This window comes from Oreochromis aureus, linkage group 7, assembly GCF_013358895.1.
Source record: "Oreochromis aureus strain Israel breed Guangdong linkage group 7, ZZ_aureus, whole genome shotgun sequence".
Classification (NCBI taxonomy): domain Eukaryota; kingdom Metazoa; phylum Chordata; class Actinopteri; order Cichliformes; family Cichlidae; genus Oreochromis; species Oreochromis aureus.
Window position 1 is genome coordinate 44289813 of NC_052948.1, and position 23385 is coordinate 44313197.

The 23385-nt window shown below is 39.4% G+C and overlaps 1 protein-coding gene across 2 annotated transcripts in view; it reads right to left on the minus strand.

The window, feature by feature from the left end:
- Positions 1-23236, minus strand: part of ric1 (RIC1 homolog, RAB6A GEF complex partner 1) — a 37449-nt gene extending 14213 nt beyond the window's left edge. For both annotated transcript variants that reach the window (XM_039615199.1, XM_031742506.2), the window contains exons 1-4: positions 22610-23236; positions 17416-17523; positions 5110-5189; positions 2965-3072 (exon numbers count right to left, since the gene is read on the minus strand). In XM_039615199.1, coding sequence (XP_039471133.1) covers positions 2965-3072; positions 5110-5189; positions 17416-17523; positions 22610-22750 — 437 coding nt within the window. In that variant the 5' untranslated portion in view covers positions 22751-23236. The remainder of the gene's footprint in view (positions 1-2964; positions 3073-5109; positions 5190-17415; positions 17524-22609) is intronic.
- Positions 23237-23385: the final 149 nt, after the last annotated feature.

The following is a 23385-nucleotide window of genomic DNA, read 5'->3' on the forward strand; positions in this document are numbered from 1 at the left end:
CGTCTTTTACTGCAGCTTCGCGCAGCAGGAGACACCCACTCATCTCCTGCACAATCAAGCTGTGCCTGTGAAATGCCAACAGAGCGCTCTAATTCAGATGACTACCCCGTAATCTCTGTCGAGCACAGACAGCGGAGGAGAAATGGCAGATGAACACGGGACAATACAAACAAAAACAAAAAGGCGGACAAAAAGAAACAGTAAAAGTTCTTGTCACTCATTAAACGTCAAACACGTCAAGCTCCAGAACATGTGGGTGATAGCCGGAACAAAGACAGAAACTAAAACAACACAAAACTCAAACCACCAAAGAGGAGAAAGCAATTCTATTAGACTGGCTCCATCGTTCTAATGCTTCCCCTCACTCTGTGCCTCCAGGGAGCCACACGAACTATACATTTTGGAAAATAGTCTTGAGCAATAGTTCTCTGGGATTTCTGAAGATCCTTCAAAGTTTTTCTTTGTACATTGGCCGCTTTTTCACTCATTTTCATTCCACTCCTTACCTCACCAGTTTTACAGGAATGTTTCTTTTTTGTTGTTGTTCATTACGCCCCTCAACACTGACCTATCATTTAAGCATAAATGACCTCTAACTGAATGGATAAAACAGTGCCATTTCTCCACAAACAACTGAACAAAGAACTCAATTTAAATTTTAACAAGTTGAAAGGCATAAAATCTCATTTTTCCACCAACAAGATAATTTGCAAGCACTATTAACCGCAAAGTTGGCATATCTTAAAGTGGTTTGCAGAACGTGCTCTTCGGTTGGTCCATCTGCTGTTCACTGAAGCCTCATTGTCTCATTGGAAATGGGTGGCTACCCGGAAAACATTCTTAAGGAAGAGAAACAGTAAGAAAGGGCTTAAGTATGCCAAATTACACAAGAACTGGACATAAACTGAAAATGAATGGCACCAGGTCTTTTTTGGGTGATTAATCCCAATTTGAAATGTTTTGGCTCAGATCAGCCTGGTGGAGGCTCAGTCATGGTTTGGGGCTGCATTTCAGTCAGTGCTGTTAGGGATTTAGTCTAAATTGATAGAATTATAAACAAAGAAAAATACCATCAGATATTGATCCACCATGCAATACCATCTGGAATATTTCTGATTAGCAACTGTTTCATATGTAAAAACATACCTGAATGGAAAAAAACACACTGTGGATCATTGTAAATCATAGTTTGGCCTCCCCAGAGCCCAGATCTTAAGATTACTCTAACCCTAAGTCGTGTCAGGTCATCTTGACAGAAAACAGAACAAAAAGGCAGCCAACATCCAAAGAAGAGATTTGAATGTCCTTCAAGAAGCCTGGAGAACTGTTACTGAAGACAACTTAAAGAAATTACAAGAAAGCTCGACTAAGAGTTCAGACAACGTAGAAGAATAATCACACCAAATACTGATGTTCAATCTGAGGAGAACTATACAAACCTCTGTTGTTGCCTTATATACTGTATTTCCATTTATGTTTGTACTTGTTTCAAAGAATCACAGCCCCCATTTCCCTCCAAGGCTTTTGCCCAGTACTCTAAATGTGTTGTCCATTTGATTAATATATACTAAAAGCTTTTACAGTAACAATTCTGAAATCATGTTTATGCTTTGGTCACACTTTTTAATCAATTAATTTGTTGATTATTTTCTTAATTTATTCAGTGCGTCACATATAAAACATCACATATAAAACATCACAAAGTCCTAGACTCGTTTAACATTTTAAACCTGAAGATTTTACGTTTGTTATTCTGCAGGAGGGAAAACATGAAAATGTAGTGAGGTCATCAAGTAATTTTCCCTGTTATTCAAGGCTAACACAGAGTAAAAGGCAAATGATCCATCTTCACACTGATATACAAACATAAAAAAAAGAAAAAAGCCCTATTTGCCTAATTTTTACAAATGAGTTTGAGCCATTTAAATGAACTTCAAGTTGTCTGACATAATTAAAGACCTAATTAACGGAATAAAAACCGTTCACGCTCTTTAAAATGCAACAGGCAAAATAGACACGTTACATCTGGTGAGAAAGCACAGTCATCAAACCTGAAACGGACAAAAGCTTTAAACAAAAAAAATGATGGTTTCTCAGACAATTTGCATCTTTAAAATGCCTTGTGATGATCTGAATACAAACTATCCAGAAAACATAAGAGCCTGATTTAAATTAATTATGTTCCAGGCAAATGTTACTTCTTTGCTTTAATCAGTTAGCTCATCTGTCAGTCACTCATCCCTCTCATTTTTGCCAATTCATGCATTTCCTCTCTGTGGGCCTCTGCCATTAAAAATCCACATCAGAGGACTTTAGCTTCTCTTTGCACCTCAGCTGTCTCTCACTGCCAACACTGTCTTTCCATCAGAAGAAGAGACGTTTTCGAGCCATTACCATGAGCCAAATGGCTTTCACAGATACACAAAGAGCTACATGTGTTAAAAAAAAATAAAAAAAGTCTTTAAATAGCTGCTGATAAACTACCTGAGAAGCGTTTGTGCACAGCTTAAATCTTAAAATGTTTCAAATGCAACACTATAGTTAGCACTCAGACAAAATAACAGTGATTCTGTTGTGCAGGTTTTATGGAAGCTATCCTGCCTGTGTTTAATTTACGACATTTTAAATCACTGTTTTAAAAGTAACAAGAACATTTATACCCAGGTAAATATTTGTAGGTTCAAGAAAGAGTTATTTACATGGAAATATATACACATAATGATGAAGCTAGGCCCAAGGGGTGGCCATAAACATTGTTAAGAGTTTACCGGGAGTGCTTGAATGGAGACAGAGTGTGAGTAAACCTTCAGTGTGTGTGTGTGTGTTTGTGCAGGAGAATTTGCCTGTGTAAATGTGAGCTTGATGACACATCAAAGACCGAGAGGGAGTGAGTTGATGCCTGTGTGAGGCTGAGGCAGACAGGTAGACACAACAGAAAGAACGTATCTGTGAGAGAGCACCTACCTGGTGATGGGGGCCTCCAGATCCACAGGCTTCTTCATCTCTAGAGAGAGAGCGGGCGCACATTGCTCCTCCTTAAAACCCGGGGTCACCTTCACACGAGGGCTTCCTCTGTGCAACCACATCATTCCAAACACACATTTTACTCCTACTTACGTGAAAGTAAACCCAGTGAAATGCTAAAATTCCAAATTCACAGAGCTGACAATGAACACTGAATATGTCCTAACTTGCTCAAACGCTGCTGGTGTGTTGTAAAGGAATGTGAAGTACACGCTTTGAGCCGCACTTCAATCAAACAAATGCTTCATATGCAGAACAACCATGGGAGGATTAGCAAGAGAAGAGAGCAAACATCCCTAAGCAGACAGAAAAGCATTCACTTTGCTAAACTTCCCAGATATTTTATTGTGTTTTAGATTTGGAGTGTTTAAATTATCTTATGGTCCTATTAATCAAGACTTCATAGCAAAATAAAAAATGAAAACATGTTTTTTTCACAGTTATAAAAAGCTAAATCCTGCAAAAAAATAAAGAAATAAATGAAAAATCTGAATGTGCTCTGAATATTTCTAATCCTCTGAGGAACAGTTATGGAGGTAATGGAGAAACTGCAGCTATAATTTCACCGCCTGCTCTAATGACGCAAATGCAATCATGAGGAAACATGAGAATATTGACTAGTAAACTGCACCTGTATACCTGCTACCGCTTTTCTCCCTCCACACATGTTGACAGTCATATTGATACCACACCCATAACATTACATAACCACCTTTCACCGTCAAAGTTCGTGTTACAGACACAGTAAAAGATTAAACTGGCAACCGCCTGTTACTAAAAAGAAAAGTAAAAGCTACCTACAAATTCAAAGCAATGCAGGGAGCAGTACAAGTTATGAGTGAATAAGTTAAGAGTTTTACTTAAAGGTAGTGTTTCCTGTTCTCTCTCTTATGGTTGACTGTATATGTAGACACCGGTGTTCGAGACGCAGCAGTTCAGCGAGGCAAACATTCAATGACAGAAGAGGTAACTAATGCAATCTGGGCCGTGGACAATGTTCAACTAATCACTGCATGTAACTATAAACTGTATATAAAGGATGAAAGTACTGACTGTAAAATCAAGAGAAACGTTAGTGACCTCCTGTAAACACCAGCTTACACAGTATATTTCTCAACCAGTTGCAGAGTGGTTGCAGGAGGGTACTTGCTGGTCACATAGAGGTATACGGTATAATGTCCTTGCAACTGATTTGGTTGCATCTAGTTTGCATGGAAGACACTGACATGCCTGAAAACACTCCAACTCCTTGTTAAACTAAAGTGAAACTGAAGGGTGCAAACCTGAAACACAAACTGTTTGCCTTTAAACTCACAGCTGTGGCCTTTATAACATGATGCTTGAAACAGCAAGGCACAGCTTTTTCACAGAAGGAGGTTCTCCGATTCCAGTTTTTACTTGGTACCACCTAATGGAAAACCCCCCAAAAATGAGTCGAGCTATGTCAAGTAGTACTAGTGGAAAAGAGCTATAACTCTCTGTGGTTAGTTCCCGACTGTCTGTTAGCAAGTTGGACAACTGAGGCAATCAGACAGTGACCAAAGTGATTACAAGGAGATTTTTTGTGATCTTTGTTACAGATTTCACTCAGCAGCAGGCAGCAACCACTTGCCAACAGCGAATCAGGGAATACACATTTGGTTAGTGACCAGTCTCTAAGGCCTGTGTGGCTCAGACTTCTGTTACTGCAAACCTGTTATGAAGAGCGAGGGGTGGATCTGCCTAAAACACCTAGCACAGTTGTGCAGATGGTCATTTGTGTTTCTCATGAGTGTCTTTTGATCTGAATTTTTTTTTTCCCTGTTTCAACTTGTTGTGAGCGCTGCTGTTGTTCCCTTTTCTTTCCTGTGTCAACATACTGTAGACAAGTCCACAGAATTCCCATAGTTCCTCTTTCTGTGTACCCAAAGACACAAATGGAGGGATGTCGTTTAAACTGCAGCAAAATGTCAATCACAAGGTAGGCTCCTCTTCAAGCACGCACTGTTTATTACCCTCTTTCATACTAATGGGGATCTTAAATACATTTATCAAACAATGGTTTGATAGCTCTTCAAAAGTAGTCTGAATGTGTGGTGTACTCACTTTGGATAGACAGGCTCATAGAGGTACTTGTCATCTCCTCCACCTAGCACATCAAACAAAAGGATGTAGCCTTTGGCAGTCTGAAAACAGAGAGGGGGGGGAGAGTCATTAAAACATCATAAATGTAACTGTTGACAGGAAACATGAGGAAAGGGTGCGAGACAATAAGATGAAAGAACTTCATTACCAAGTCCCTGAGTGCCTTTTCAGACAACAAGATAGAGACTATAACAGATTAAGTCTGAAGCCCTTGTCAGGCTCAGGTTTCTAATTTAGCACAGATAAAGTCTGACTAATAAGCCTTTTTGCAAATTTCTGTGAGTATATATGGACTTTACACAGTTTCTGCTTGTAATGTCAAATCATAATTTGGCTACAGTAAGAATCGAGCATTGTTGTTGTTGTTACAGTGAAGCTGTTTCCATAGCTGGGCGATCCTTTTCATGTGCCATCAGATCATGTCAATTAATACAGAACACTTTATGAAGACTAGATAATGGAAGGAATGGAGAAACAAAAGCCCACATCACAGCAGGAGGGTGGAGGAGGAAGCAAGGAAGGGAGGAAGTTTAAATTCGCAGAACGGAAAACACTGAAGCTGCAGGTCTGGATCAACAGGTCTGCAATGACAATCACTGCAGTACTGTAACTGGATGATTGAGATCAGTTAAAGGCCTTTATAATTAACGTCATTATGTTTTTATAATCATAGTGGTTATCTTAAGAAAAATGACGCAACCAGACCATCTGATGTGGTGTTTGCCTCGGGAAGAGTCAGTCTGCCAAACTGGAGTATAAGGCCACAAGGATTACCTGCACAAACATGCTGGAAAAAATTTTTGGTTACATTTTTCGGGTATTTAATTAATGCCCAAGTTGTTTTCCACATCTATATTTGTAACACAACCGCCGCCACAGTAGAACAATAAACATCCAACCTCACACATCTGTGCCACGACCCTTCACTGCACAAGCTTGAATCGTCTCACCAGTTGAGACAGTTCAAAGTTATATAGGTTAAGAAAAAACTGATAATCGAAATTTTGTTAGCATTTCAAAATGGCTGATTTTCACCGAAAGCTCCATTCTGTAGAGCATCACTCACACACACACACACACACACACACACACACTTGACTCCAGTGTCCACGATAACGATCCAGGGTTTGCATATAAAGACTGCTCTGGTGCTTGAATAAGAACAAGCGAAACCCAATTTCTTCTGCTTATGGTCTCCTGAGCTGAGCTCCATTGTAGGACAGTATTTTGCTCTGTCTGTGGCAGTAACCCTTTACGGTTTTACTAGTGTGGTGACAGTGCTGTTACCACAGTTTTAAGAAAAGCCAAGAAGAAAAAAGGGTAATTGCCAGACACAGTACAGAGAGCCAGACTGAGGTCTGTTAAAGCCATCAACGGCCTTGAAAATCTCAGTGATGGGTAAAAATAAGAAAAACTGCAAACCAACAACACTGCAAAATGCATTAACTTTAAAAAAGACGAGAATACAGTAACAAAAAGGTCTGCTTTATCTGCTCATTTCTCAAGACTCGCTCACAAAGACTTGAATGTGAAAACTAGAGATTTTTAGTATCATTTATAAGGTCAATTAATTGATGAATAATATTAAAACCTGAATGTTTCATAGCTTATAACCCATAAAACAACAAATCTGACTTTAACATCAAGCACAGGTTGTAAAAAAACCTGATGAGGTGGTCACGGTAGGAAGTTTGATTCATTTTAGAGGATTGGCAGTGATTACTGTGAACTTGCTGTGGCATAAGCTCACCACTCCTTTGCCTGAATGAGTTAATGAGCTAATGAGCTCAGGCCAGCGAGCTCTCCTAAGGTATTTTCTTGACCTTCCTACTTCTGCAGTACTTTATTTAGTACTTCTCGAGCTGATAATCTGCACATCTTCCAACAAGGCCTTCATTTTGATTTCAACTACACAGCTGTAAAGATTCATCTTGCACAGTGGGGATGCTATCACACTGAGAATCCAGACATACAAAACACCTGCCAACGTACTCAAAACCACCACTGTGGTAGTTACCCGTAAAACGGATGTATCTCAGGGCACCCCATTTAACCTTGAAGACAACGAAAATATTATTTTCAAAGAAAGGTTAAGGAATGAAGCGATGCTACATTAAACATAACCTTCACAGATTACATTTTCATGTCTAAACAGTATGAGATAATCAACCACTAATAAAAGTAAAAAGGCTGCACATGTGCCCATGAAATCACCACACAACAAAGATGTTTACTTGAATCACAAAATACTCTACAAAAATGTAATGCATTGCTGAATCACCTGCACTTCATTTCCCCTCTATCAACATGATCTTCCCTTTAAGAGTGTATCAAGAGTCTAATTTACTGTGTAAGTGAATTAAAGAGGGATGAGTGGGCTTGAAGAATTCTCTGTTAGTCTGCTGAGGAAAGTCATTGTGCATTCAGGCTACCGAGACAAAACAGCCTCTTCATCATTTTCTTTTTAGCACTATATATAGTTTAGATGAACAGTAGTCTCATCACAATGACCTAGTTAGTTATAATAGCCTGACATGCTTGTGTGATCCACATACAAATAAAAAGCAGAGTGCACCCTCCAGCAAAGGATGCACAATTCTTCACATCTACTATTGTAACAACAGAAAATGTTTGGAATTCATTAAACTGCTTGAGTTTTCAGACTAGTGGCAAAGCCTTCTGTTAAAGACTATAATTTTATCATCAAGAGCCATAAATTTAAATATAGTTATGTAGCACAGTTACGAAAACCTTCTGCAGCATTGGGGAAGGCGCAAATCAAGCAGGAATAGAAACAGACAGTGTGGAAGGCAATGAGAAATACGGCAGACAGCCAGTTATAATATGGAGTAAACAAACAAGGCTTTCTTCCCCTGAGGAAATTTAAAAAAGGAAATGTGAGGGACACTAGCATGTGAACTGCAGGGAATCTCACTGAAATATCAAAGATGGGAGGGAAGGTGCAGAAGCAGAAAAACTTAGCAACTCATCGCATCTCCTCCCTTTTAATCTGTAGTTTTGATCACACTAACAAATAAAAGCACTTAGACATCCATTCATCTGTTTATGGGCCTTTGATTAGCTTTATTTCAACCTGTCCTATCTCATAACTGAATGCTTGTGATGAAAGCAATCGCAGATTAAGGGAAAAGGCCTCAATTGGGATGCATCCCATGTTTCTAGGACTCTTGGTGGGTTCACACATGCACATATGATAGTACAGGAAGAGGCAGGATGTCAGTCATTCTCTGCTGAAACCCAGTAAACGAGCACGCACTGCAATTCAAAGGCAGTCAGTGACCCAGGGCAGGGGAAGTTACATGTCACTTTTGGTTTTTTTTCCCCATCTATGCCCTCTGACTAATAGCAGTCACAAACTCAAGCTGCAGCACCCGTGGACAACAGTGGGGCAGGTCTGCAAAAAAGGATGCATCTAAAGAAACCTCAGAGTAAAGGGCTTGGTATCCCATTGTGCCCATGTTGTGATCACTAGAGTCTTATGAAAAAGCGAATCACATGAGAGAAATCTATCATTTAGTATCAAATTTCTTCAGTGCACCTGTGTATTCCTGGCACATGATAAATATAGAGAATAGTGAAATTCTAATTCTCCAGAGAGGGTTTTCACTTTTGTCACTTAAAACTTCCTCTTCTTCAGCTTGGACTATACTGTGACTTAGCATTGCATAAAAAAAGGAAGAAAAAGAGGAAGATCAGAAAGGACACACAAAAAAATACATAAAAGGTAAATAAAGAGGGGAAAAAAAGCTCGCTTAAAAACTGAAATGAAAAGTGGGAAATAGCTGACTGCTAAGTGCTCCAGTTCAGTGTTGCAAGCGGAACGAAAGACTGAAAGTTTTTGCTGCAAAAGTAACAAGTCAGCAGAAAGCGTGTACACAGAAAGAACGATGAGCTGCTCTTCTGCATGTCTGAACAGGCTCCACAAGTACAAAGGAACATAACACTGCAGTGTTCCCTCAAGTTTAAGTGCATTATAACAAAAAAAGAGAAAAAAGGAAAAAAATGGATGCAAACTCTCACGATGCACAAATATTAGATACCTTTCAGTGTGGATTACAAACAAGTATAAATAATGCAATAGCAGAGCACAGATGTGTGATGTTTATCTACAACTGTTGTGTGTTAAGTCTTACCGAGTGTGGTTTCAAAGTACACACACAGATGTTAACACTCCTAAATGAACCATGGGAAGTCGAGATACCTGATTGGCAATCAGTGTACTGGCTTGACGACCAACTACAAGATTGGTGACGATAACAGACATAAATCGCTGGTGATGCGATAGCACATAAGAGGAGAAACCTCTCGCTACTTTTGGGTTTAGCTTTTTCAATTATTTTTTTTCAAGTTATGCTCAATGTTTCGTGGCAGGTAAGGAAATATGTGCGGTAGTTAAATCTTGAGTATCTTTGAATTTAACTCTCAGAAGAGTGGAAGTGCCAGACAAACAGAGGCAAACACACAGCAGAGGATGGGTGCTGTTTAAATGTGGAAATTCATATTGATTTAATCATTAGTATAGTAAACAGTAAGCACTTTTTTTTTTTTTTTTTTTTTTTTTTTAAACAGTGAAATAAAACAAAATACAACATCTCTCTGTGATCACATAACAAATAGCAACATCTGACACAACCTGCAGTCTCAGAACAAAATATGAAGTGGCCGTGAAAAAGCGGTCCATTTCTTTGTGTTCATGGACACAAACTGTCACGTTTTTTTTGTGTGTGTGTGTTTCAGTGAACACTGACAGCTCGAAAGGAATGCATTTCAATAGAAAGTATATTTCATGTCAGGAGCAGGTATTTTGTCCAGAGAAAGCGGGTAGGTGTCACCATGGCAACCCAGAAAATAAAGCTTTAAAAGAAGTGGAACCTGATCTTTTTTTCTAAACTAAATACTGGCGTGTTTTAAAGTGATACGAACGAACATCTGTGACGTGTATGACTCAAACCTGGGTCTTTGTGAGTGCTGGCAAAATGATTTGCTCCACCTCCAACCTCCAAATGCACTTTTTTTTTTGCCTTTTAAAAGTGGAAAGCATTTCATGTCTATGGACATGAATTTGTACAAATAAAAAGAGCCCGATGAAAAGTCATGTTCAAGGACACAAATATAAGACTAGGAAATTTGTACTGCGGAACATGAATGACTAGATTAAATGTTGTGGCAATTTCATAAACTGTTGTGAGAGTGGGTTGTTACAGCACAGAGAGCTCTCTGATACCAAATTCTATAATCTGGTTTTTACTTAAAGAAATATGAAGACTTAGGGTCTCAGAAAATTAAGATCTGTTTAACAGCAGTGAGTTAAACTTATTATGGATGCCTAAAGAAGCTAAATCACTTAATCTTAATTTACACTACTCCAAAAATGAAAGAAACACTTTGAAAACACATCAGACCTCAGGAGGAAAAAACTCGTGCTGGGTTATCTACACTGATATGGACTGGTAAAGATGTCAGAAATAAAAGGATGCTCCATCGTTTGATGGAAATCAAAATGATCAGCTTATTGAGGGCTGAATTCAAAGCAACTCTACTAATGTTTGTCACGTTGATTTTTAAAGAATCGCAAACTTTGATTGCAAAATTTCAGAATTCAGTAGTTTGTATGGTGCTTATATGCTTGCATGCTTGCTTTACAGCATCGGGGCATGTGTCTAATGAGACGATGGGTGGTGTCCTGAGGCATCTCCTCCCAGATCTGGACTAGAGCATCACTAAGCTCCTGGACAGTCTCACATTCAACCTGGCAGCATTAGGTGGGTCAAAACATAACAATACATAGTCTCATGCGAGCCTAACTAAGCCGGTCATGCTGACGAATGTTCCAGGCAGCATAACATTCTCCACGGCTCCTCCAGACTCAGGGTTAACCTGCTCTCGTCTGTGAAAAGCACAGAGTGTCAGTGGTGGACCTGCCAATCCTGGTATTCTATGGCAAGCTGGCTCCACAGTGCTGCCCAGTGAGCACAGAGGCCACTAGAGGACGTCAGGCCCTCAGGCCACCCTCATGAAGTCTGTTTCTGATTGTTTGGTTTGTTTTTTGTTGCATTCCTGTGCCCTATACACTGCACACTTACACACTGACCCGACTGGGAAGCATTCATCGCTATGAGAGTCTCACTCTTAAGGGCCTGTTACAGCCAGTGTGTAACACACCAACACCGGAAACCACTACTCACGTCCACTAGTATAAACACCTAAACAACACATAACTGAGATCACAGCACCAGTCCCATGAGCCTTTGTGCTTGCCTTTGCAGAGGAGTTCACTACTTCAGAAATAAATCTCAAATTATTAACTGCAACAAGTGCACCAAACTACACTTGACAAAAAGTAACAGTTACTCATTACAAGTTGTAAACTAAATGCAACAATAATATATAGTTATAGGATGTTATCATATATGATATAGTTTTATAGTTATAATTATGTAGTTATGTAATATATAGGCCATAATCACATTTATATATAGCATTTATATTACAGCTGAATTTTAGTTATATAGTTACAGGACACAGTTTACATTTACTTTTATGTAGGGCTTTTCCACATTAACTGCTAAAGCACTTTTTACAACAAGTCACATTATCCTATAGATACAAACGCGCAATCACATACACATTAACATTCTGCGTGTTTATATAATAAAGATAAAACGGGAATGAGCGCTGCCTGTGTTTACAAAATATGAAACAGTTCTGAAACTGCTGACTCTTTACTTTTAGGATTCAGTTCCTTCTTTAAAAACAAAAAAACAAAAAAACAAAAACCCCCCAAAAAAACAACCTTTTTAAGCCTAATCCTTTTTCATCTTAGAATGTGTTAATAAATGTAAGCTAGTAATATAAGTATGTATATTGTGCATCTGTGTGATAGAAAACTGCACCGCATTCTTGGTCAGTGAAAAAGTCTTTGGTGAAAACACTTTCCTGAGTGCTGCAGTGTGAGAGGCTAAAAACAGAAAGGGAACACTTTGGCCTCGGAAAGATCCCAAAGCACACACACGAGAAAAGCTAAATGGTAAGAAGTATTTCCCGTGTCTGAAGAACGTCATCCTTTCTTGACTCCAACCACACGCAGAAGTCCATCCCTCTCCCTGCTCTGTCAGTTGCTTTACTTATTTCTCGACCATTCTCACACTCACAGACACACACACACTGAGCTAAAGATAGTCCTAGCTATGGTTTAGTTAGCCTCAAGGCCTGCAGTCAAACATCTGGAAAACAGCTGGTAGCTGAATTAAGGACTACTGCCTGGGCAGTGGTGGCCTTTATTGTTCTGCAGTCCAAATCTGTTCCCTCTATAATTACACTGCAGTGCTAATGAAGGTGTGAGGATTTATGGCATTGTGAATAAGCAGCTTGTCAAGACACCACAAATCCTGTGAATGCTTCATGCAAACTTAAGACCTATAAGCCTCGATGACTTCTTATGGTTGCATCATTTTTGCCAAATAAATGAAGTGCATGAACATAACTCCTTTCAGCAGTAAGTAAACCCAGGAAGTGAGTGGTGTGTGGGTCTCGTATTTTTAACTTCTGCACTTGCTCCCTGTTGTGTTGACAGCCGAGCCTGGGACAGAGTCAGACTTACTGCTTTCTCAAACATATTCATAACATTCATTCATGTATATTTTGGCACTCTTGCAGCAAGGACAAAAGAGGTGAGCGAGAAAAGAGGTGAACATCATGAGATTATTGCACTAATATTTGTTCCAGTGTCTTTTGGGGGGGGGATTACCAGTATATTTCCCATATTTTCTAGCTCGTTAGATATAAAAGCCAATCAGAAAATATCATCTTTTGTATTCAGCAACTTTCTTAAGCATATCTGCTTTGCACACTGCAGTGTCTGTACACTGGAGCAGCTTCTTTAACACCTGATTCTGCAGAATGGATTCAAGGGCAAGAGGTAGTGTTTTGGGACAAACAAGCACAGCTTCTGCCACACCTCTGAACAATGTATTGTGCCCTTGACAGTTTTTACATGGAAATGCAAGGGAATGTAACTAAGGTATACCAAACTCCACAGAACATAAACAGGGGATATTCTGCCATTTATAGCCGAGTGGCAAAATGACCATACATAGCATTATTTGAGACAGATTTTACAGAAATTTACAGAAGTGAGCATCAGAATGGAGAAGAAAGAAGACTTTGAATGTGGTTGCTGGTGGACTGAATATTTCAGAAAGTGCTGGGACTTTCCTGCACAACCATCTCTAGAGTTTACGGAGAATGGTTTGAACAAGAGAAAATGTCCAGTGAGCAGCAGTTCTCTGGGTGAAAAATGTCTTGTTAACACCACAGGTTGAAGGAGAATAACTACTTCAACATCCATACCTTTGTGACCACACTGATGGTGCCTTCCAGCAGATTAACAAACCATGTCATGATGTTCAGATCATCTCAAATTGTTTTCTTGATATCAAAACGAGTTTTCTGCACTCAAATGACCTCCATAGTCACCGGATGTCAATACAAAAGACCACCTTTGGTATGTTGTGAAATTGGAGAATTGCATCATGCATCACCTGACAAATCTGCATCAACCGCGTGACGCTGTGTGATGCCATCATTTCAATGTGGACCAAAATCTCTGAGGAATTTTTCCAGCACCTTGTTGAATCTATGCCGTGAAGAATGAAGGCAGTTCTGAAGGCAAAAGTGGGTCCAACCCAGTACTAGCAAGGTGTAACTAATAAAGTGGCCAGCTAGAGTATATATTAAGAGAAGATTCAAAGTAAATTTAAAAATTACACAGTTAAAACTCCTCATCCTCTGGCTGTTCACAGAGTCTAAACACTTGCAAGCATGGATACAAGCACACCCAAACACAAAGCAGTGGATTTTTTGGAGCAGACACTAATGACCCTAATGAATCAATGCTCTGTGTGCGGGTTGTTTTGATGCCTATCCTTTTGTTTTCTGTCTTGGCAGTCGTGCTATGTGTTGCTGATCACATGGCCTTTAGAACCCGCTTGAGTCATCTTCTGACTTAGACACTTTTACTCGTTTTGTGAGATAACTGTCTGAAGGAAGTGTCAGGTTAGGTAATCCCAGTGGCTCAGCTAACAATCATGACTAACTGTAACCAACGACTTCCTGTATGTACAGCAGGCATTCTTACAAGGTATCAAGGTAGGAAATTTTGAATGGAACTAGATGATAATATATGAGATGAGTTCCTATCAAACATTTATCCCCACAAGCTCCCTCTTTTTGCATGCAAGAGAAGATAAACAGCCCGATTCCACTAAGACTGCTCATCCTTCTTTATGTGCATCAGTATGTTTGATACAACAGATGCAACGTCCGTCTGTTACTTTGCTGAAGAAGATATTAGTTCAACACAGAAAGGGGTCACAGGTAGGGATGGGTATCGTTTAGGTTTTATCCGATACCAGTACCAAACCAGTACTTTTGAAACGGAAACGGAGAACACACACTCATTTTGTACAGCTTCTAATCTACATATTAGTGCTCTTTAACATAGAGTTCTTTCTTTTTTTGGTCACCAAAATTATTCTTTTTCTTAAGGTAAAAAACAACCCCAAACAAATCCACATTTGCAGGCTTTCACTCCGCCGTTTCCAAATTATCATTAAAATAGTTACATTTAAATAACAAAAACTTCTTTTAAAGCCCTACCATTTCTGTTGCCATAATAAAGCATGCCCATTGAAGAATCTAGATAACATGCTACAGGCACAAAATATTCTTCATCTTGATATACATTAGTTATAAAGTTGTCCCTCATGTCAAAGAGAGTCAAATAAATCGATCTTTTTTGTGACCATTTCATTTTTTTGCAACGAGGCCAGGCTGGTTTGGCAGGGTTTCACTTTGACAGAGAACAATTTGCTTCACTTCAAGCCAACTGTATATTTAATCAGTGTACTATGTTCAGCAAAGGACAAAGTATGACACTATAGATAAGGAGCAAAGTGTAACCACAGCACAGACATTGTTGCGTCACTGTGAAATCCTTTCTGTTCTTCCGCAACTAGTCTCCCTTCAACATTCCCTGTGCTTTACAGCATGCTAATCTTGTCTAAATTATCTCTAACCGTCTACACTTTTACAATTCTTTGCGTCATTGCTGATGTTTCACTGTTATTTACTTACACAGCTCCCGTAGACTTTTGAATGCTGCAGCACATGTTCAAATTGCTTTTAGGAGGCTATTCCATTTGTGCAGCATTAAACCCGGAGCTGCTAGTGTCCTTTTGAAAGTTGCAAACCTGACACAAGTCAAAGCGTGTTTAGCATCAAACGTGCTTTTCTGAAACATATGGACCTGACAGTACGTCAAGAGTTCATATTTTTCAATCAAAAATGCCAGAATTGTGAACACTGATGTACAAATACTCACAACAGGTACCCAAAATGATCTTTAAAATGACTATTATTGAATAGCAAGGCCATATGCCTTATGCCGCTTGTGTGATTCTGTCTTATTTTTATCCACAAAGTGTTATTTTTCTTGACTTAATATTATATTTACCGTTATATTATAGCCCTTAAACATGGAAACTTCACAGTAATATCACACCATACTTAATGCTGCTGTATGTGTGACTGAAAGTGAAGTCTGATGACATGGACTTGTGTTTCAGTGCTATTCTCATTGCCATGTGAACACCTTGTACATGGGGCTCCAAGAGTAGGAAAGCTTAATTTTCCTCTCTTTGAATTTGTCCTACTAATATTACTGTAAAAGTGCTACATTCACAAGCATCGTATAACCACTAATTAAATCTCCATATGTAACAAATCCCAACAGTCATCATCTGTGTCTATCAAATATTGAGCTTCACTGGTAAGAAAAGTGATTAATGTTGGACAAACTAACCATAATACACAGAGATGTTTATTAGTGATTTCAGACAGTCATGTACAACACCAATCCCAGCATAAACTTTTACTCTAACTATGTATTTATGCTCCCTAGTGCATCCAACCAGGCATGTCTGACAGTAAGAGCCGTGTGTCAGCCTCTGATGACAGTTTAGTAACCTAAAAAGGGAGCTACTTCAAAAGCCTCCAACAAAGCACAGGTAAAACTGCTCCCACTAAAGATGGAAACAACTAACATGTTGCCCACTTGAGGCAAAAAGAAAACCACACAGGTGAGCACAATCAGGCTGTAAATGACGAGATGCTAGCAGCTGGTCATGTGCAACCAAAAAGTAAACAAATGACCCCCCCACCATGACACGAAGAGCAAACAGTGGATGGAAATTATTGATTTGGTTACGTGGTGGAAAAGCAGGGCATTAAGCAGCTAGTTATAAAACTCGATCAAAGACAAAACAATATCAGGAAGAAGACAAATTCCAGCATTAGCTATTGTTAAACTAAAATGTTACACAGTCATATTATACTTTTCCTTAAATTTCTAGAAAAGATACCGAGGCTACGTTTGTGTCAACTTTTGACTTGTGTTGTGTTACAACTAGAGCACCATAACGCTCCTGCTGGTGGCACCTTGGTTCAGTAGATTCACACTTCAAAGCAGGATGTGGGTCATCAATAAAAGTAGCTCGGTGCATAAGGAGGATGGAAAACACCCATTTATTTAAACTTATAAATGCAGCAACTTGTGGGCATCAAAAAAACCAACAAAACAAAACAAAAAAACCCCAACACTGTTCACAATTTGTTTTCCATGTTGTCAAAAAAATTATTGCAAATTTCCTTTAAATATTGTGATATACTTGTGAAGCTGTATCGCCCACTCCTGGGTGCTACATGTTATATATTACATAACATGATTTTGCTTTTGACCTTTTTTAACTGGGGTTTTTTCTGCACACCGAAGAGTTTTTGATGTTGCAACCAATTTAGAAAAAAAAAAGAAAGAAAGAAAGAAGCAGGCAGAGTTCTTGTAAGAAGGCAGCACAGACTAACTGCATGCGAACCAATCGTGCTTATGTGAACAGTCAGACGTCTAAGACATATGTTTGTGTATGCCAGAAAAGACTCTGCTTAACCAAGTCATAATTGTGATATATGATCGTTTGACAACACTTTTGCCAACACAAATAAAAAGGTCTGAAAAATATGTGTTGATGTTTCTAATAAGCGACACAATTTGTCCCAGAGAAATTGAGTCAAAACTCAGTTTCTGCAGTTGGTATCCACTTTAGTGTTTTGCAGTAACAGAGCTTGGGGGAGGACGTAAGCTGATCAGTCAAACTGCAAATATGATATGACATTGCCAAATGGTGTACTTACCGCCACAGCTATCATTGAGTCGTCTGGTTTCCATTCTGCTTTCTGGTAGAAGCCAAACTGAGCCGCTGCCTTTGCAGACTCGATATAGCTGACTATCAAAACACTGGGCTGTGGGTGGGAAACAGAAATATGGGAAAGAAAGTGAGCTCTGGAGGTCAAAATCATCTGATTCAATATTAAAAATAACACTGGAGCTACAAAAGAAAACAGCATACCTCTTGTATCAAGTAATTAATATAGAAATATTTTTAAAATGGTTATTAAAAAAAAAAAAAAAAAAAAACTTGCTGTGTGACAGCCAGTAACTCATCCATCTACAATAAATAAATAAATAAATAAATAAATCTCAGGCTGCAGCCCAGTAAACAATGTCAGTGTGACAAGATGACAGCAGCTTTATTACTAGTGCTGGTTGTGATTGACAGAGATAATCTATAAAGATATTTGTCAGCCAATGTGTTGGAAGGGGATTTGTCTGGAATGATTTATTGCCTCAAATGGTGGGTATTTGGCAAAGAAGAAATACAGATTTGATTTGAAATTCTTTTCCAAAAATGGGATGACTATAATGCCTCACTGATGCCAAAAATCTCCTACCTAGTGAGCCCCAAATATATTTTTACTGAGAAAACAAAAGCATGTTGAGGCTTCTGTTTCTATCATGCAAAACGGATAAACTACAGGTGTGTTGCGAAGTTCTCATTCAGCCATCATGGGCATAGATGTCATGGCAATTTTGTGGCTTTTCATGACTTTCATGAACTGTTCTTTTTCCAGGGTTGAATGACCTTACAGCATAAATCTATAATGACTTTAAAAAACGAAAACTGGGTGCACAAGATTCTACAATGTCTTTTAAATTGGCAAGACCAAGGCCTATTAAATTCTCGTTAGTGATCATGATTGACTACAACTGGTGGTTTTTCTTTGGCAGCATAAAAATGCTTTGTTTGATAGCACTCATTGGACTGACCCATACTGAGAACAATGGGGAATTCCAAGGAACTCAGTGATGATCTAAGAAGGAGAATTTGAGATTTACACAAGTTGACACAGGAAGCCATTTCTAAACAAATACATATTTCAAACAAATGTACTTAAGTCCAAGTTACTTGAATGTGTCACCACTTTTCCAAAGGGACTGCTTAACCCAAACGGTCACCCTCAGATGAGCAGCAGTTGGCTAGGATGCTGAGCAACAACCCCAAAACCTCCAAGGCTCAAGCCTTCAATGACCTGGAAAATGCTGGATCACTAGCATCACCATCCATAGTGAAGCATGATTACATAGTTTGGATTGAGAAGGTGTCGACCAAGAAAGAAGCCCTTGCACCAAAATCGACACCTTCAAAGCTCTAATTAAATTTGCCTTCAGGAGCCAAATGCCTTCTGAAGAAACATTTTATTTTCAGACAAGAAACAGTTATTTGGTTGCAATGACAGTTATGGTTGGAGGAGTCAAGGTGAAGCTTTCAAACCTGAGGACACTGTACCAACTATCAACCATGGTGGTGGTAGCATCATGCTCTGGGGCCATTTTGCTGCCCTTTGCACATTGCACAAATTGGATAGAATAACAAAGGAGGACTACCTCCAAATTCTTTAACTTCACCCTTACTTAAGAGTTAGACAGTCGAACTTTGGACACAGTTGAATGTTCCATTGTTCCAGGAAGACAATGATCCAAAACACACATCAAAACTGGTTTTGGAACAGAAAACGAAGGCTAATATTTAACTTTTGGAATGGTCTTTCCAAAGCTTTAACGTCGACCTTATAAACAATTTGTGAACTACGATTAAAAACCATGGTCTGTACCTGGAAACTGATCAATTGAAATTAATTCTACCAATTCTGCCAAGAAGAGTGGTCAAATATCCAGCCAGAAAGATCCTAGAAGCTTGTTGATGGCTACCAAAAGCAGCTGGTCGAAGTGCAACTTGCTAAGTAATATACCAAATATAATGGGGATGTACTTACATATTTGAGCCAGTAAGTAAACTTTTAACCCTGTGTGATTTAAGAAAAATCCAAAATGAATTCAAAGTTCTGCACCTAATTCTTGTGTTTTAAAAGATGTATGCTGCACAATCACCCTGGAAAAAAACAGTTCAGAGAAATCACTGCAAGCCCAAAGTTAACATGACATTCATGCCTATGATATCTGCAAGTATAATTATCACCACGACTGTATGCTTGAGGCTATCACCCTTAGTTTACCTCACTTTATTCTCTCTACGGCAAAATAAGAACTAGCCTGCAGCTTCAAAAAGAAAACATGTATCTCCAACCAATAAATTTTCAAGTTTTAAAACAGCTGCTGAAGAGAAATGTTGGTTTAAAAAAAAAAAAAAAAAAAAAAAAAGTGAAAATATTTGGTTTCTTAAGATCAAGCATCTGGCGCAGTACAATTCAACATTCAACAATAACAGCACAGATCATCAGCAATAATGGAAGCTTGAGACTTGCTACAAAAGTATGACTGCCAATTGATTTTACTGCCAATGAAAGTGGTAATCGAGCTTTTTCATGTGTGGGCTTCACTCTGGTGACCTCTCTTGATTCAGTTAATCCAGTCCTTCCACTTGCACAATCAGCACCATAATCATTTTCAAAGTATGTATGGCATCCTGGAGTCTAAGGCTGTTGAATCGGTTTCCATTGAGAACATATAAAAAAAGGTTTGGTATTACAGAAAAAAATAGGGCACTGGCTACGGTGAGGTAAAGCAGTAATGTAATTCCAGCTGTACAACTTTAATGCTGGTATCTACTCACTGTAATGACACAACAGGGTTCACCATTCCTGCCTTATGGTGTCGCTTTCATAGAATTAAAATTTAATAATGCCAATGACACCTGAACCAGATGGAAACAGAAACCCAACTCCTCAATAGGAAAAGCAAAACTTAGTTAAATAGACGTAGCACACTGACATGTTGGCAGCTCAATAGCTTACTTTTGTCTTTCTACATCAACACACTGGATTTCAAAGGAAACATCACAGTGAGGTTAGTCTTTACTTTTGGTACTTTCTTTCAATCAGTTGGCAAGACTGAACAAAACAACTAAGCTAAATTTTTGGTGCTATTTAGTTCACCAACTTTTGTTTCCTTATTTTGTTTAAAATTCTAAATTACTTCTTCCTCTGGTAGCCCTGCAGTAGCTTGATGTTAGCCATCTGATAACCCCTAAGCTCTACAGAAAAGTTGAAGGACACAATGGACTTAGTAGGGGTGACCAGCACATGTTAAGAGGAAGAAGTTCCTCCAATCGACATTCCTTTTCCTGGATGCCCCACGGATACTTGCAGGCACTCAGAACTCTTAAGAAAGAGGGGAAACAAAACAAGGTCGCATCCTGTGCAGGTCTCGGGAAATTAACTGTAACCCTGATCCATTGTTGCCACAACTCAATAATATTCAGACTGTGTGTGTGCATGTTTGTGTATCACAGACCATTATAAACAATGTACCCAAGTGCAGGTTATAAAAATCAATCATATGCTCCCTCTCCATGTCACCATGGCAAAAACGTCCAAATAAACAAGGCCAACAGGGAAGAATTCAAAATACTCTGTATGATGTTGATGAAGATACTGAAGAAGTACTAAAATGGAGGCACACCAAACAATTCATGACCCATTCCACATTTCTATGGTATTGAAAGCTGAGCTTAGTGGGTAGAGAAGTTCCCTGGAAACAGTAAAAGAGAAACCACGTCTACTCTCTGCATTTTTTTTTTTTACATTTTAGATTTTTTTTTAAAAAGTGTGAAAAACAGGAATTAATATGATGAAGCTGCCACCATGTCAAACATCACCTGAATCCCACATGCAATGACTCAAAATATATATTTAAATATACGCATATATTTTTTTCTTATGCTGTTAGATTTAATCAATTAACCCTTGTTTCAACAACTTATCAAGTCCTTGATGTTTTTATTTGCATTTCTTGGGAAGAAGAGCTTGCCAATAAAGCATTCATGTGTTTGACAAGCTCCTGACCTACCACTAATTTCTACAGTCTGTCCAAATGTCACATCACTGGCATCGCCATCTGGTCAGCCCTGTTTATGTTGTTACCACGCACCTCAAAGTCACTGCTCCCTTGGCTCTATACCAGCAGGTTCAGTGGATTGAATGGAGTCAATTAAGCCAGATGTTTTAGATGTTGCAGTGCTCGACAGAGTTTGGTGTTTTGTTAAGAAACCAGCTGCAGCACAGCATGTTGGAATTTTTATAAACTTAATGGACCGCACCAATAAGTTTATAAATAGACAGAATTAACATTGGTTGATTGGTTTTATGTCACTGTGAAATGTTCCTGTCGTGTGATGCATTTGTGGCCATGACATGCAAAATAAACAGCCTGATTATTGTGCTGAGATAAATGTTGACATTTATTTTGTAACTGCACTGCCTAAATTCCTGAAAACTACTGGTAAGCAAAACATGCCATGGCATGTTTTGAACACTATTACAAATGTTTTGTTGACAGTAACTTAACCTTTGACCTGTATGTTGCTGAGTAAAACTGATGAGTACAGCAGAGGTAGCTGTACTTGGCTTAGTTGGTAGAGTAGGTGGTCTACCAATCTAAAGGTCCGTGGACTGCTCCCTGACTCCTCCAAAGATACCAAAGGTACTGACCCCCGCAATGTAGGCATCTGTATGAATGTGTGTAACACTTATAGTAAGAAAGTGCTTTGAATGCTCATCTGAGCATAAAGGCACTATATAGTACCAGTCCACCTACCAAAATACACAATTTACTAACATTTGGGAAACTTTAAACTGAACTGCTATAAAGCGTCTATCAGGTAAACACCAATCCACTGTGGTTGAGTTTTGCTGTCAAATTATTGTTATAACTTAAGTAATGAATGACAGCTCATCCACGTGTAATGATGTGTAACGAGTTCACCTGCCGTCTGATATGTGTGTACGTGGAACCCTCTGCCAACACATCAAGGTTAAAAAAAAGAAGTAGTTTGAGTTACTCATCTGGGGACACCACAGTTTCCCCCCGTGTTTATTTACGGCACTTAATAAAACATGAAGGGCAGCCGGCCAGGCTATCACCCTCTGCTGCAATGCGTTTGAAATGAAAACGATACCAGATCCAATATCTTAGCTAGCGTTTTTTTGTTTTTGTCAGCTGATTTCAAGACCGATCCGAGTTTCAACTCACCCGACTAAACCAGACGCTGAGCTGGGTCTCTGACAGCAGAGCGAAGTAAAAGCGCTGGGAGCTGGGCTGGATGTAGAAGGGCTCCTCTTCGCTCCTCAGCGGACAAAGCAGCCTCCGTGGCCAGCCGGTTAGAAAATACATGACGGCAAACTCACTCCGCCTCGGCGCAGCAGTGCCAAATAGTCTGTGGCCCCCTGTTCCTCCTTAAGTGCAATATTTAATCCAGGTGACTCATGAGCGACTCCGGAAATACAAAAAAAAATTATAAGGTATATACAAGCCAGTGTTGACACCGGTTAAGGGTGCCATATAGCTTCCAAACAGCCGACGGAGGCTACACAGCTAGCCCCGGGCTAGCGCTGGCTTTTCAACTTAAAGCTAATGAGCAGTCCAAGTGTAACCGAAAACAACAGCACGCAGACCCGCAGGTTCACCATACGGCCCCAAACGGCGGGTTCAGACTCAAGAGCGGCCCGATTAACTTCCACACCCGGTGCCGTGTGGGTTCTAGCGAAGTGTGGATCTGCGGTGTTTAGTAACAGCAAAGCGTCCAGTTTTCACTCCTCTGCGCCTCACCGTCGCCATCTTTCCAAGAGTCTGTCTGACTAAGCTGATTGGCTGCGACAGTGGAAGTTTGCGTCCTGTTGACATCTGACGTCACCGCTCCGTTGTACGAATCCAGGTGGCGGTGGCGGCAGCTTGGCTCGATGCTGCCACCTGGTGGTAAAAATGGAATTGCCTGGGAAAAACAATTTAATTGCGGTGTGACTTCTGAA